The sequence below is a fragment of the Delphinapterus leucas genome, chromosome 2 (assembly GCF_059928025.1).
Source record: "Delphinapterus leucas isolate spDelLeu-1000000601 "Yukka" chromosome 2, BTC_Dleu_Yukka2, whole genome shotgun sequence".
Classification (NCBI taxonomy): domain Eukaryota; kingdom Metazoa; phylum Chordata; class Mammalia; order Artiodactyla; family Monodontidae; genus Delphinapterus; species Delphinapterus leucas.
The window spans coordinates 11,155,123-11,171,787 of record NC_143130.1 but is presented as its reverse complement, the minus strand read 5'-3'; the positions used below and the strand labels follow the sequence as shown (position 1 = coordinate 11,171,787).

The 16,665-nt window shown below is 39.2% G+C and overlaps 1 protein-coding gene across 2 annotated transcripts in view; it reads right to left on the bottom strand.

Annotated features, from left to right (window-relative positions):
• The window catches only part of ARHGAP21 (Rho GTPase activating protein 21), a 127,043-nt gene that overhangs the window by 12,793 nt on the left and 97,585 nt on the right, over positions 1 to 16,665 (bottom strand). Inside the window, exons 9-16 of one of the 2 annotated variants that reach the window (XM_022580516.3) lie at positions 15,069 to 15,227; positions 14,822 to 14,924; positions 12,603 to 12,639; positions 10,155 to 10,280; positions 4,379 to 4,663; positions 1,355 to 1,419; positions 1,139 to 1,278; positions 90 to 232 (exon numbers count right to left, since the gene is read on the bottom strand). In XM_022580516.3, coding sequence (XP_022436224.1) covers positions 90 to 232; positions 1,139 to 1,278; positions 1,355 to 1,419; positions 4,379 to 4,663; positions 10,155 to 10,280; positions 12,603 to 12,639; positions 14,822 to 14,924; positions 15,069 to 15,227 — 1,058 coding nt within the window. The remainder of the gene's footprint in view (positions 1 to 89; positions 233 to 1,138; positions 1,279 to 1,354; positions 1,420 to 4,378; positions 4,664 to 10,154; positions 10,281 to 12,602; positions 12,640 to 14,821; positions 14,925 to 15,068; positions 15,228 to 16,665) is intronic. The other variant, XM_022580517.3, reaches the window with a different exon arrangement.

Sequence of the window (16,665 nt, the reverse complement as noted above, 5' to 3'; positions counted from 1 at the left end):
CCTGTGACCTGCACGGCTGTGTACTCGGGTCCTGTTATGACGACGGCTGAATTAATGGCTTTAGGAAATCTGGCAGGCTGGTGTCTTACCCGATTAGTATGAGCTGGTGGGCAGTCATCCAGTCTGACCCCGAACGTTCCTGTAGCAGTAGGCTTTTTTTCAAATGTCTTTCTCATAATACTTGGAATGCCTTTTCTCCATGTGCCTCTGTCTTTTGGGGGACTAGTGTCATCTTTTGATCGTTATTCAAAAGAAAATGACATGAAAAGAAAATAGAAACAAGAGTGTTTAAATCATGACTTTAAAGATCCTTTATCAATATTTATATAAATCAGAGTCCTGTACTATAAATAACATATCCTTTATGTATCAAACATATTCTATTCTATTCTATTCTCTTCCTGATATAGCACTCCTTTCAACCCTCCATATAATTTAGTACAAACCAATTCTGCTTCTTCACCCTTTGACAATCTGTACCATGATTTTCTTTAAAACAGTCAAGACAATAGAATTAATGTGACATCTTTATAGTGAGATTTGAGCAAAAGTAAACATAATGGTTTTATTTCAAAACGAAAGCATCTGGATCCTCTGCATTTATCAAATTGACAGTTTTTGACATACATGTATGTGTTGTATTTTCCTTCACTTGATCTTTATTATAAGAACTGGTGTGTTGGGCTTCCCTGGTGGCGCAGTGGTTGAGAGTCCACCTGCCGATGCAGGGGACACGGGTTCGTGCCCCGGTCCGGGAAGATCCCACATGCCGTGGAGCGGCTGCGCCCGTGAGCCATGGCCGCCGAGCCTGCATGTCCGGAGCCTGTGCTCCGCAATGGTAGAGGCCACAACAGTGAGAGGTCCGCATACCGCAAAAAAAAAAAAGAACTGGTGTCTTGGACCCCAGCTTAAGGGAAAGGCCCCACCAGCCTGGACCAGGCCCCCAGTGATCTCTGGGTTAGCTCACCCTGAGCTGAGGTCCGCAGAAAAGGCACAGAAAAACACGAAAACACCTTTAAAATCCCAATTTTATTTTAAAAAAAAAAAAAATTTTTTTTTTTTTTTACTTAAGTATAGTTGATTTACTACAAACCCAATTTTAAATCCTAAATTTATCTAGGAATGCTGATATCAGTACCTTTACTGAGAAGCTTCCTTTCTGACTCTTCCTTGGGGGAGTGTGGACTTTGAGTCCGAGGCTCTGCTTTAGCACCAAGTAGAGTCTGCCGGATGCTGAGACTCTGGCGAGGGGTCTTTGGCAACTGCTCTGCTTTGCTGCTGAAAGAAAGGAACATTTCTGACCAAGTACGTATTTTACATCCCAGTTAACCTGCAGGCATGGTGGGATTCTCACCTCATCAGACTGTTGTATTCTTTTATTCTTCGACTAATCAGATCCCTGTTAGTAACTCCAGTGTCCTACAGAATAAATAGAAGGTAAAATTAGAAAGTCAATTCTAAACTCCCTAAACAAGGATCCTACTCTTTCTGGGGGGCAGGGGGAGCTCTATACTGTGCTACTTTGCTTGTTCAATAGAGACTCCATGGGGCTGTTTTAAAAGCTCTATTCAAATCATGACCTAACTTCACTAAGTGACAAACGTTCAAGTGCCTCTGCCACTGCCAAGAGTTTTCTGTTTATTTCCTGTATCCCAGCAACACCTAGACTAGTACCAGCAAGTAGCCAGTGTTCAAACTTACTGAATGGATCTGGCGTTTTGAATAAATGACTGGGAAGCAGTGAGCCAGTTTTTTCTCTCACTAATACCAGAAAGAATGATCAGCGTTTCAAAATAATACAGTTGGATAAAAGATGGAATACTGCCAAAATGTGTTAATGATTAATTGATAGGAACAGTGAGACTGAGGGTCAATTAGTATCAGAAGTGACAGTTATATTATCAGAAGAAAAAAGCTCAGACCTGGTTTTACTAACCTCAACAGGTTAACCTCAATAATATGCTACATGGAAAACTCAGAGTTGACCATAAGGAGATGATTTTTTTTTTCCCTATTGGTTCCAATTATAAATTGACATGTGTCCGCAAGTATTTTTTTTTACTTGTCTCGTTTTGGTCATAGCAAACGTTACAATTTACAAAGAATACAGACTTTATACATTCTCGAATTCAAATAGATTCTTCTCATTTACCAACTGAATATGGTTAAGATCTAGGATAAGACTGCTTGACAATTCTGAGCTATGTGACCCTGGGGAAATTACTTAACTTCTCTTTGCCACAAAGTTCCCTTGTTTGAAACATGGTGATGATAATAAGAAGACACATTCATATGGTTGCTGAAATTAACTGACATAAAATGCTTCAGAGTGCCTGCCATATGGTGTGTGCTCGGTGAAGTATTACTTCCTTAGCTATAAAGCTCGGTGAAAACACCCGTGTCTTGGAATCAGATGATAGTGATGATGCTGTAACGGCTGACATGAAGCACATGTTCATGACCTACCAGGCACTGGGGTGCGTTCTGCATAAACATCACTTCATTCCATTTCTAAAAAAGCCCTATGTCTCAAAGATGAAGTCATCTACGGCCCAGCAGGACACCTGGCATAGAGCAGGGGCTGATCAAACAGGAACTCCTTTGAACTGCTACTTAAAGCTGAAATCTACACCCAAGTTGTGATTCTCCCTGTTTACTTTGCCAAAACTCAGGTCTGATGTCTCTTTATAGCGGTGGTTGTAGAAAAAGGGCTGTATTGATATGGATCTGGTATTCGTTGTTCACGACAAACAAGGTAGAGTGTAAACTGTCAGATGAGAAAAAGTACAGGCGTTTTCCTATGTTCTAAGTTTTCATGACTTGAATTGGATATAATGGAAATGACAGAATCCGAGAACATAATTTGCATAACTTCATGGTTAATGTAGGTGTTCCTGCATACTGTAATGGGAAAGTAGGGGGAAAGAACCTTGTGGGGTTTTTTTTTTGTCATAACAACGGGCACACAAAGGAGAATAACGTCTAAGAAAAACTGCTGATGATATGAAAAAGGCACCCTTGAGCAAAATCTAGACTTAATCATTGCTGAATCTGCTCTGTAAAGTTTACAGTTATGTACACTTAAAAAAAAATCTTGGGCTTCCCTGGTGGCGTGGTGGATGAGAGTCCACCTGCCAATGCAGGGGACACGGGTCCGTGCCCCGGTCCGGGAAGATCCCACATGCCGCGGAGCGGCTGGGCCCGTGAGCCACGGCCGCTGAGCCTGCGCGTCCGGAGCCTGTGCTCTGCAACGGGAGAGGCCACGACAGTGAGAGCCCCGTGTACCGCAAAAAAAAAAAAAAAAAAAAAACTTCACTACTGAAAGTTCTGCTGTAAAAAATAACTTGATGGTTGTGAGTCAGAAACTCTCCTTATTAAAAAGAAAAAGTGGCTTATAACATGATACTACAAGTTTTCTTAGAAACCAATTACTGTATTACAGTAGGCTATATTATATTCTTGCCTGCATAATTTCATTAACAAGAATCATGCTATCAGTGTCTCTGCATTTACACAGCAATTAGTTTGGAGATGCATTTTCGCTGTAACTTAAGCCCACAACAACCCTGGTTTTGACACAAAGAAACAGATCTGGAATTATTCAGTCACAAAGGTAATGACCAGGACTAGGAACCTAGGTCTCTGCTCAGTGCTTCACTGCTTCTGAGAAGGTATGCAGCATGTATGAAAAATCTGCTTTTCTAGGTCAGTAATGGTGATTTTCCCAATAAGTGAAAATAATATAATATAGGTACACTTGAGTTTTCTTTTTTTTTGGCAGCACCGTGTGGCTGGTGAAATCTTAGTTCCTCAAACAGGGATCGAACCTGTGCCCTTGGCAGTGGAAGCACAGAGTCCTAACCACTGAACTGCCAGGGAAGTCCCTGAATTTTCCCTCTGATCAACTATTTTTTTCTTTAATTAATTTATTTCATTTATTTATTTTTGGCTGAGTTGCATCTTCATTGCTGTGTGCAGGCTTTCTCTAGTTGCTGCGAACGGGGGCTACCCTTCGTTGTGGTGCAGAAGCTTCTCACTACGGTGGCTTCTCTTGCTGTGGAGCACAGGCTCTAGGCACACGGGCTCAGTAGTTGTGGCTCACGGGCTCTAGAGCGCAGGCTCAGTAGCTGTGGTGCACGGGCCTGAGTTGCTCCACGGCACGTGGGATCTTCCCGGACCAGGGCTCGAACCCGTGTCCCCTGCATTGGCAGGCGGATTCTTAACCACTGAGCCACCAGGGAAGCCCTGATCAACTATTTTTAAGTGAAGATAGCACGTTATAATTTTTTTTAAATGATGTATCAGATTCTTTCAGTCTCCTTTAAAAAGAAAATGTTGCGACAGCGTCGGTTTTACCAATGTCGTTTTGGACACTAACCTCCTCATTTAAGTTGCTGCTCTCCTGGATGCTCTTGATCCAGGCTAGCATGTCGTCCCTGTCTTCAGCCTGAAACAGGCACTCGCAGTCAGACGTGGTGAGTCGAAAGACATTTTTCCTCTTGGTCTCGCTGTAAGAGATGTCTATTAAGCAAGCGTTAACACTGATGGGCTGCTCCTCTTCAGACGGAGTCGTCTGTTCTCGTTTATCTTTGTACAAGTACAGCGAATGGCCCCGAAGTACAACATACATCTGCTTCCATGGTCGAATACTTCCACCAACTCGCTGGAGAACATGAGACAGATCAGGCATACTCAACACTTGGCTAAATCTTAGTGACAGGACAGATGCATCTAGCAACACTGTTAACACGCTTAAATGTATACCCAACGTGGCAGATGCCTGCTTTACGTCAATATGTATTTGTTAGGGCAGGAAAGACAAAAAGTGTGGAACGTAAACCAAGTTGGGTAATGTATTCCTATCACAATCAAGGGCAATGAAATCTCAACTTTAATTGGGCTGAGAAAATAAAATGAACAAAGTTAATTAGGATAAAGCGAGTGTAGCAAAATATATAAAAAATGCTAAGGGAATAGAAAATAAGGAAAAAGGTCAGTCAGAAAAATCCTGAGTGAAAGCAAGGCTTAAGACAAGTCTTAGATCATGCAAATGACAAACACTGAAAAAACTAATCCCCAAAGGATATGCAGACGTAATGAATTTAGTTAACAAAACTGATCAACTTTATACGGTCAAGCAACAACATGCAAGATGGGTTTTCTGAAAAAAAATTTGATACTCTTTTGACGGTATTAAAGTTTTCTTATAAATTAAGCTACACAGATATTGTAGAAAATTTTCTGGTGAAGCTTTTCTTATATTGTTATCTACTTAATGAAGCATATATTGATATTGATATTCATTTAAATACCTCTATATTTATAAAATAAGGGGAAACAATAAAATTATTATAAAGGCAACTTGAAACTCTGCAAGCCAGAAGGAAGTGGCAGGACATGTTTAAAGTGATGAAAGGGAAAAACCTACAACCAAGATTACTCTACTCAGCAAGGATCTCATTCAGATTTGACGGAAAAATTAAAACCTTTAAAGACAAACAGAAGTTAAGAGAATTCGGCACCACCAAACCATCTCTACAACAAATGCTAAAGGAACTTCTCTAGGCAGGAAACACAAGAGAAGGCAAAGACTTACAATAACAAACCCAAAACAATTAAGAAAATGGTAATAGGAACATACATATCGATAACCACCTTAAATGTAAATGGATTAAATGCTCCAACTAAAAGACATAGACTGGCTGAATAAATACAAAAACAATATCCGTATATATGCTGTGTACAAGAGACCCACTTCAGACCTAGGTACACACACAGACTGAAAGTGAGGGGGTGGAAAAAGATATTCCATGCAAATGGAAATCAAAAGAAAGCTGGAGTAGCAACTCTCATATCAAACAAAATACACTTTAAAATAAAGACTATTACAAGAGACAAAGAAGGATACTACATGCTGATCAGGGGATCTTTCCAAGAATACGATATAACAATTATAAATATTTATGCACGCAACATAGGAGCACCTCAATACGTAAGGCAAATGCTAACAGCCATAAAAGGGGAAATTGACAGTAACACAATCATAGTAGGGGACTTTAACACCCCACTTTCACAAATGGACAGATCATCCAAAATGAAAAAAATTAAGGAAACAAAAGCTTTAAATGATACATTAAACAAGATGGACTTAATTGGTATTTACAGGACATTCCATCCAAAAACAGCAGATTATACTTTTTTCTCCAGTGCTCATGGAACATTCTTGGGTCACAAATCAAGCCTTGGTAAATTTAAGAAAATTGAAATCGTACCAAGAATCTGTTCTGACCACAACGCTATGAGGCTAGATATCAATTACAGGAAAAAAATCTGTAAAAAATACAAACACACGGAGGCTAAAAAATACACTACTAAATAACCAAGAGATCACTGAAGAAATCAAAGAGGAAATCAAAAAATACCTAAAAACAAATGAAAATGAAAACACGATGACCCAAAACCTATGGGACACAGCAAAAGCAGTCCTAAGAGTGAAGTTTATAGCAATACAATCTTACCTCAAGAAACAAGAAACATCTCAAATAAAAAACCTAACCTTACACCTAAAGGAATCAGAGAAAGAAGAACAAAAAAATTGCATAGTTAGCAGAAGAAAAGAAATCATAAAGATCAGATAAGAAATAAATGAAAAAGAAATGAAGGAAATGATAGCAAATATCAATAAAACTAAAAGCTGGTTCTTTGAGAAGATAAACAAAACTGATAAACCATTAGTCAGACTCATCAAGAAAAACAGGGAGAAGACTCAAATCAACAGAATTAGAAATGATAAAGCAGAATTAACAACTGACACTGCAGAAATACAAAGGATCATGAGAAATTACTACAAACAGCTATATGCCAATAAAATGGACAACCTGGAAGAAACTGACAAATTCTTAAAAATGCACAACCTTCCGAGACTGAACCAGGAAAAAATAGAAAATATGAACAGACCAATCACAAGCACTGAAATTGAAACTGTGATTAAAAATCTTCCAACAAACAAAAGCCCAGGACCAGATGGCTTCACAGGCAAATTCTATCAAAGATTTAGAGAAGAGCTAACACCTCTCCTTCTCAGACTATTCCAAAATATAGCAGAGGGAGGAACACTGCCAAACTCATTCTACGAGGCCACCATCACCCTGATACCAAAACCAAAGATGTCACAAAAAAAGAAAACTACAGGCCAATATCACCGATGAACACAGATGCAAAAACCCTCAGCAAAATACTAGCAAACAGAATCCAACAGCACATTAAAAGGATCATACACCATGATCAAACGGAGTTTATCCCAGGGATGCAAGGATTCTTCAATATATGCAAATCAATCAATGTGATAAACAATATTAACAGATTGAAGGAGAAAAACCATATGATCATCTCAATAGATGCAGAAAAAACTTTTGACAAAATTCAACATCCATTTATGATAAAAAAAAAACCCTCTAGAAAGCAGGCATAGAGGGAACTTACCTCAACATAATAAAGGCTATATATGACAAATCCACAGCCAACATCGTTCTCGATGTTGAAACACCGAAACCATTTCCACTAAGATCAGGAATGAGACAAGGTTGCCCACTCTCACCACTATTATTCAACATAGTTTTGGAAGTTTTAGCCACAGCAATCAGAGAAGAAAAAGAAATAAAAGGAATCCAAATCGGAAAAGAAGAAGTAAAGCTGTCACTGTTTGCAATGACATGATACTATACATAGAGAATCCTAAAGACTCTACCAGAAAACTACTAGAGCTAATCAATGAATTTGGTAAAGTAGCAGGATACAAAATGAAAGCACAGAAATCTCTGGCATTCCTATACGCTACTGATGAAAAATCTGAAAGAGAAATCAAGGAAACACTCCCATTTACCATTGAAAAAAAATAATAAAATACCTAGGAATAAACCTACCTAAGGAGACAAAAGACCTGTATGTAGAAAACTGTAAGACACTGATGAAAGAAATTAAAGATGATACAAACAGATGGAGAGATATACCATATTCTTGGATTGGAAGAATCAACATTGTGAAAATGACTACAGTACCCAAAGCAATCTACAGATTCAATGCAATCCCTATCAAACTACCAATGGCATTTTCCCCAGAACTAGAACAAAAAATTCCACAATTTGTATGGAAACATGAAAGACCCCGAATAGCCAAAGCAATTTTGTGAAGGAAAAAAGGAGCTGGAGGAATCAGGCTCCCTGACTTCAGACTATACTACAAAGATACAGTAATCAAGACAGTATGGTACTGGCACAAAAACAGAAATATAGATCAATGGAACAGGATAGAAAGCCCAGAGATAAACCCACACCCATATGGTCACCTTATCTTTGATAAAGGATGCAAGAATATACAATGGGGAAGACAGCCTCTTCAATAAGTGGTGCTGGGAAAACTGGACAGCTATGTGAAAAGAATGAAATTAAAACACTCCCTAACACCATACACAAAAATAAACTCAAAATGTATTAAAGGCCTAAATGTAAGGCCAGACACTATAAAATTCTTAGAGGAAAACATAGGCAGAACACTCCATGACATAAATCACAGCAAGATCCTTTTTGATCCACCTCCTAGAGAAATGGAAATAAAAACAAAAAGAAACAAATGGGACCTAATGAAACTTAAGCACTTTTGCACAGCAAAGGGAACCATAAACAAGATGAAAAGAGAATCCTCAGAATGGGAGAAAATATTTACAAACGAAGCCACTGACAACAGATTCATCTCCAAAATATACAAGCAGCTCAATATCAAAAAAAACCAAACAACCCAGTCCAAAAATGGGCAGCAGACCTAAATAGACATTTCTCCAGAGAAGATATACAGATTGTCAACAAACACATGAAAGGATGCTCAGTATCACTAATCATTAGAGAAATGCAAATCAAAACTACAATGAGGTTTCACCTCACACCAGTCAGAATGGTCATCAAAAAATCTACAAACAGTAAATGCTGGAGAGGGTGTGGAGAAAAGGGAACCCTCTTGCACTGTTGGTGGGAATGTAAATTGATACAGCCACTATGGAGAAAAGTATGGAGTTTCCTCAAAAATCTAAATAGAACTAGCATATGACCCAGCAATCCCACTATTGGGCATATACCCTGAGGAGACCATAATTCAAAAAGAGTCATGTACCACAATGTTCAATGCAGCTCTATTTACAATAGCCAGGACATGGAAGCAACCTAAGTGTCCACTGACAGATGAATGGATGAAGAAGATGTGGCACATATATACAGTGGAATATTATTCAGCCATAAAAAGAAATGAAACTGAGTTATTTGTAGTGAGGTGGATGGACCTAGAGACTGTCATACAGAGTGAAGCAAGTCTTGAAGAGAAAAACAAATACTGTATGCTAACACATATATCTGGAATCTTAAAAAAAAGGTGGTTCTGATGAATGGACTTGAGGACATGAGGAGGAGGAAGGGTAAGCTGGGACAAAGTGTGAGAGTGGAATGGACATATATACACTACCAAATGTAAAATAGATAGCTAGTGGGAAGCAGCCGCATAGCACAGGGACATCAGCTCGGTGCTTTGTGACCACCTAGAGAGGGGGATAGGGAGGGTGGGAGGGAGACGCAAGAGGGAGGAGATATGGGGATATATGTACATGTATAGCTGATTTACTTTGTTATACAGCAGAAACTAACACACCATTGTGAAGGAATTATACTCCAATAAAGACGTTAAAAAAAAAACTCAAAAAAAAAAATAAAGGCAACTTGAGTAAACTGGGAGATGCTGAATAAAAATTTTTAAATTATTAATATGGAGAACTGCTGGTCCCTAAAGTACTACTCTGTAATAATCTATGGGTAATAAACTACTTAATAAGAAAATCAGAGTTCCTTCTTAAATACTCGCATGTCTCTTTTACATTGACCAGATGCAAGACAACATATTCCATATGTAATTGATATAAAGGATGAAAAAGGTATAAAATTAAATCTCTGATTAGAATTTGTAAAAATAACTTTTCCTTTATGTAGAGAAAGATGCTTATAAATGTTTTCCACTCTTTATTCTGGATATTTTACTGTTTTATGTATAGAGACTTAATGCTTTATTTTTCAGGGCCTGCATTTCACACGCTCACAGTAGCTGAGAAAACACACTACCTTGCCCCTATCAGTGACAAGTGGCCTGAAATGAAGCCACCCTTCCTTGGCAGCATCGCTGAAAACCTCTGAGGAAGAATCTTTCCGGGATCCAGAATCTTCTGAAGACTTTTGGCTGTCTGTGATCTATAGAAAAGGCCAAAGAAAACATAGCAAATGTCAGCTTTTTTCTTTATAAGTATTTGCATGTTGAAATTGTTTTGCTGAAAAAGTCTTTTACTAAATCTTCGAAATGAAAGGCTATTTTTGAAAAGCCCTAACTTTATCAATTACATTAGAAAAATTTCTGGTTTTGCTTTTTAAAAAAATGGGTATTGACCACCATCATTTTTAAAGTCCCCTGAAGGAATTTTTTTAACCACTAAAAAATAATAGAAATACTATAATTTACCTACTCTCAAGAGCTCACATTTTAGTGGGAAAAGGCGAAGAAGAAAGAAAAATAAAACAAGAAAATGATCAGACTGTGATTAGTGCCATTCGGAGAATGAAACAGGGAGACACAATAAGGAACAACAGAGCAGCAGCTACTAACTGGTGGTGCTGAGGTGAGACCTCTCTGCAGAAAGAACATGTGAGATGAAATTCGGAGAAAACACTTTAAAAAGAGGCAACCACGAAAGATCAGGGGAAAGAAAAATTCAGGGAGAATATATAGCTACTGAATGTACATTCATTGTTATCATTTTTTTTTTTTTTGGCCACATCAAGGCATGTGGGATCTTAGCTCCCCAACCAGGGATTGAACCCGTGACCCCTGCAATGGAAGCGCAGAGTCCTAACCAATGGACCCTGAGGGCATTCCCTCACTGTTATCATTTTAAATGTTCACTTTTCCACGGAAGTAAGAGAAACAGCTAGTTATAGATTGTTCCGGGTACTTCAGGCTGTGGCAGGAGTGTGCGGGAGGCCATGAAGTGATGAATCAGAGGAGTAACATCATCTGATCATACAGCTGAAAGGTTGCTCTGCTTGCTACCTGGAGAACGGATTTGAAAGGGACAACCATGAAAGGAGGTGGTACTGTGGGAATCCAGGTGAGGGACGGTGGCAGCTGGGACTAAAGTAGCGAAAGTGAAGACAGAGAGGAAGGTATAGCTTCAGGGTATGTTCTGGAGGTAGAGAGGATGGTACTTGAAAGGGAAAAGAAAAAACAAGCTTCATTCCTAGACCTGGTGCTTGAACAAGTGGGTAAATTGAAGCGGACTTAGATGGGGGAAAAGGAGGGATACACATGTCTGGGAGGTCCCTGAGGTCTACTTAGTCATGGAAACCTTGAATTGCTTGTTAAACATCCAAATGGTGATGGTGCAGGGCAGAAGCCCACATGAGCCTCAGTTTGGGGAAGAGGTCAAGGCTGGCAATATACACTCGGGGAGATCTCTGGGTAGGAGCACCAAGGAAATGACGGTAGGTGGAGAGGAAAGGGGAGTCAGAACCAGCTCTAGACTTTCCAACATTTTAAATATTACACAGAGGCAGAAATGGAAACCAGCAGAAGAAAGTGTTTCAGGAAGTAAGTGGGAAATTACGTTGGATACTCCTGAAAGGTCAAATAAGTGAAAAATCCAAGCAGCCAGTTGTTCTGGAACCTGAGTGTCACTGGTAACCTTGGCCTGAACAGTGTCATTCTGATGCGTGTGGGGTGAGAAAGACGTGATGTGGGAAAGTAGAAACTACCAACAATTTTTTTCCCAAAGAATTTTGCTATGAAAAATGGAAGAGTAAATCGGAGCAGTAAACAGAGGGGGACGTGGATTCGAGGAAGGTTTTTCTTTTAAATACAGGAAATCATAGAACATGCTTCTATGTGATGGTGACTGAGCCAATGGAAAGAGTGATTATGCAGAAGAGACAGGGGTCTTGAGAAAGTGAAAAGTGATGGAATCCAAAGCAGAAACGTGGGTGTTTGTGGTTAATAGGATAATGTGCCACGTAAAAAGATACTTATTAAGATAAGGGTAAGGAAGGCAGAAAGTGTGGGTATAAATGAAGGTCCTGGTATTTCTGGAGAAGGTAAAATAAGGAAATTCCTGTCTAACAGCTTTTAGTGTTTCACTGAGGGAAAGGCAAGAGGGAAGGATAGACAAGAGAGGACAGGGCGGATCGTATTGGGGGGAATTGGGGGGAGGCAGGAAATAATAATGTTGAGGATAGAAAAAAAAACATACTGCTGGGCAGTTAAATATTTGTCCGTAAACTTACAAAATAAGAAAAATCAGCACAATGTGTGTAAACTGCTGTATATTTGATGAATATGTTTAGAAATCACAACTTAGAGTGATATTTTCCAAATGCACTTGAAAGTTATAGAATAGGAGTTTATGATATTTAAATATGAAATACCTAATGGATAAAAGAAATAATTCTCTATGAAGAGCTAAAGTAAATTCAGGTAAATAGAAACATTTATCATTTACCGATATTTTAAAAATACTGAATACCTACCTTGACTCCCTTCAGGCTAGATACATGCTTAAAGGACCTGTTGGAAAAGAAGTCTATCAATATTTGCAGTAAATGCATAAAAATACCTTAAAGATGTAAAAGTAATTTGACTATTACAACTACCCTTTCATTAATAAGCTGACATTTCATCGCTATCATGTTAAATGATCAGAGTTTGATGCAAATGAGGAAAAACAGCTAGTTTTATAAGTACCTAAACTTTATAAGTACTTAAACTTTCTATTCCATGATAGAAGTTTTCTTAAACTGTAAGTTAAAACCATCTCTGAATAAAAGGTGAGATTTTCTTATCCTTTTTTTTTTGTATCAAGGAAAAAGGTACTCAGACTAAACATTGGCCGTTATGTTATTATTTACCCACAGGTGTGATGCTCTATTAAGGATTTCCACACTGTCAATAATGGCTGGTCAGTGGTCACCATCAGCAGTCAGATAGAGACAGGCACTTCCACACTTGTCCAGCTTGTGGACATGGTGCCAGCAAGTGCATTATCAGGGCTGGTCATGGTCGCCACTCTTCCCTCTGACCATATTCTGGATGTTTCAGTACAGAGAACAGCAGCTGACACTGAATAAGCTTAGGGCTTCAGAGGACAGGTTCACATTAATTATTCAAAAACAATTTAACCTTATGGGACAAAGTTGTTTTCTTGTTGTTTTAATTCAAAGTTCATTAAGGAACTTAGGATTTTAAGGTGTGATCGAAGATGGCGCTGTCCTCTCCTCTCAGAGTCCCCCACCCCCCCAACAAGGCAACCAGAAATAGATATGCAAACTCATCTTCAGCAACATCAGGAGACGCCTGTAATCTGAACTACAGCATGTGAAGAAGTGGGGTTAAATGCAGTGAAGTAAAAAGTGGATACGGGGAGAGAGGGTGCCACTGCTTACACGTCTCAAACAAAACTGCAGAGCACTGTTTTCTGAGAGATCAAAACCAAGCTTTCCTTGTTGGAACAACAGGAAAGGGGGTACCAGTGACAGGAGCCTCACTGATCACCATGGGGCGTCAGGGGAGGTGAGGATGAAGGAGGAAACACACGGTCCTGCCATCTTTGCAGGAAGCACTGTGTAGCTGGGGTAAGGTGAAGGCGACTCTGAAATGTGGCTGTTTACTGATACCTTTTAATGAGGGAGGCTAAAGGCTAAAACGGCTCACACATCCCACCCTGCATCACTAGAAAAATCCCTGCTAGCCTCTGCCACTGCCCTTGGCCACACCTCACACAGACTCCCCTCAGGCAGCTGGTTCAGGAGGAATAAACTGGAGAGCAACTGACCATAGATGTTAAAGTAAAAAATACACATGCCCTTTGGTGTAACCATCCTTTTTCCAACTGCACTCACTCATGTGTGTGCTAAACGAACTATGTACAAATACAGGCACCGAAGGATTATCTGTTGTAGCACAAGATTTGATCAACCTAAATGTCTGTTAGAATACAGAATACCAGTTAGATATACTATGGCACAACTACTCAGTGGAAAATTAAACAATCATGAGAAAGAATAAGCCAGGCATACATGCACTGAATGCTCTCCAAGATCAGTGTGTAGAGCACCTATCATTTGTTTATAAAAACAATTAGCACACAAACGTATATAAGCGTACGTAAATGTGTGTATGATTTTATGCACAGAATAGCTCTGGAAGTATATAAAAGAAAATGATAGCACAGTTATGTCTGAGAGTAGAACTGGGTGACTGAAGGCCTAAAGCAGAAGTAATTATTTAATATATATTTTTTATATGTATTTTTGTATTATGTTTGTATATTACTGATTTTTAAACATTAATTTAAAAAAATTCAATTGAATGTATTATCATGTCACAACTTTGATTTTTTTTTTTTTTTTTTTTTTTTTCCTGTACACGGGCCTCTCACTGCTGTGGCCTCTCCCGTTGCGGAGCACAGGCTCCGGACGCGCAGGCTCAGCGGCCATGGCTCACGGGCCCAGCCGCTCCACGGCATGTGGGATCTTCCCGGACCGGGGCACGAACCCATGTCCCCTGCATCGGCAGGCGGACTCTCAACCACTGCACCACCAGGAAAGCCCGCAACTTTGATTTTTTATTTGCATTTCTAATGTCATAAAGTTAGAAAATATAAAAGACATCAGTAAATTCAGTATTTACATGTCAAGGTCATACTGAGCAGCCACTAACAAGTATTTAAGATAACACGCTTGAGACTTACAGTTTTGCATCTTCTCTGTAATCATCCAGGCCCTCATCGTATGATTTTGATCGTTCTGTCTTTGAGCTGGGCTGGGCATCCAGGCTGGGAGGTCCAACAGATTCTGCAATCAAAACCCAACATTTAGACATGCACAAGTGGCTTCCAGATTCTTTTTAAATGGCAAGGAGATCACGGGGTGTCACAGTATTCTAAATGGAAAACTGAAAACGTAAGACAGTTCACATAACCGCTCCTTGAAACGTACCCTGGTCATGAGAGAGCTGACGTCGAATTAAAGGAGCTGAAGTTGTGAGGCTGGGAGGGGCCGCTGCTATGGAGGGTACCTGGGAGGTGGAAGCAGAGATGACCGCAGAGGCGGGGATGTGTGGGATATCGTGATCGATGCTGGGGCTAGTAGGCTCATCTGTAAGGTGAGAGGAAATAGGTATCATCAGTAATGATAAAATAATACAACAGTAATCAGTATTCATGATTGAAAGAGCCACCGGGAATGTGTCACAGTTACTTGGCTGCATGTCTGCAGGTTCATGGGTCAGACAAGTTAACCAGAGGTTGTAAGATTTCATGGGTTTGTGTGTATGTGAGGGGCGCATGTGTATGAAAGATGACCCAGCTTGCCAGCTGACAAATGCTGGAAGTACTAATTTCAAGGAATCCAACATTTACCTTAAAAGAACTTAATAAATATTAGGCACTGATGTCATAAATCCATCTTCGGAACGATTTATTTTAGCACACAGAATAAGCCAGCTGTTAGGAATGGGAAGACTGAGCAGGGGAGGGGTCAAAGGACTTGCCTTGCTGGACTTCGTGAAAGCCACTTAATTCCTCGGGGTATTAAATTCATTCCCTATAAAGAAATTGGACTAGGATTATCAGGGTCACTTCTAGCTCAAGGGGACTACAACAATAAATCCACAAAAGGGATAAAAGTATCTGTTTAATTTATGTAAGAATATGAAATACTTTGGGGCTTTCATAAGCCAAGGATTTTTTAGGGGGCTTTTGAGGTTTGCATTTATTTTAAAAACTGACAGATCTGGCTGAGGGTGTAGTTACTATTGGATCTCTTTTCAACACTAAAGGAACTAGCTGAAAATCCAGAAAGTCTGCTTTAGGGATACAATTCTATAATTTTTATAAGTGCGAAGTCTAAAAAATTTTTATTTCCCTAAGGAAATAAGCATAGTATTCTATAAGGTGTGCTACAGATCAATTTGAAATATTTTGGGATAAAAGTCAACTACCAAAAGGAAGCTAAATGAACATCTAAAATTATTCTGTGGTGAGCAGTTTCGTTAAACTTGGAACACAGAAATTTATCTAGTAAGAAGATGCCAATTCAAATTTGGGGAATCTGAGCTAAGAAGAGGGAATATTAAATGCAGAATTATTATTTAGTCACCCAATCACCCAGTCCCAGCCCTTTTGGGTAAATTTCAGATAGCTAAACTTACCTACAGAGACACTGTAATCAAGCTATATCCTACAAAACTTCTAAATTGGTTTAAAATGCCAGGGCCAGTATGGCTGCACCAATCAAATTCAATTTTAGTTAGGCTAATCCTAATTAAGTACACACATACTGGCCAACTTTAGGGGGAGAAGAACAAGAAGTAGTAAAAGTACGGCAAAAAAGGGGAGAAGGAATTTGAGAGGAACTCGATGCGGGTAATACAGCTGGTTTCGTTATATTAATAGTTATGAGTAGTAAAAAGAAACATAGAAAATCAGGATTGGAGAATATACCTTAATACCTGCTACTATAGAACAAATTACTTAGGAACTCATTACTCGTTTTGTGTTTACTTGTGAAAGATGTTGAAATTTATTTTCAGGAC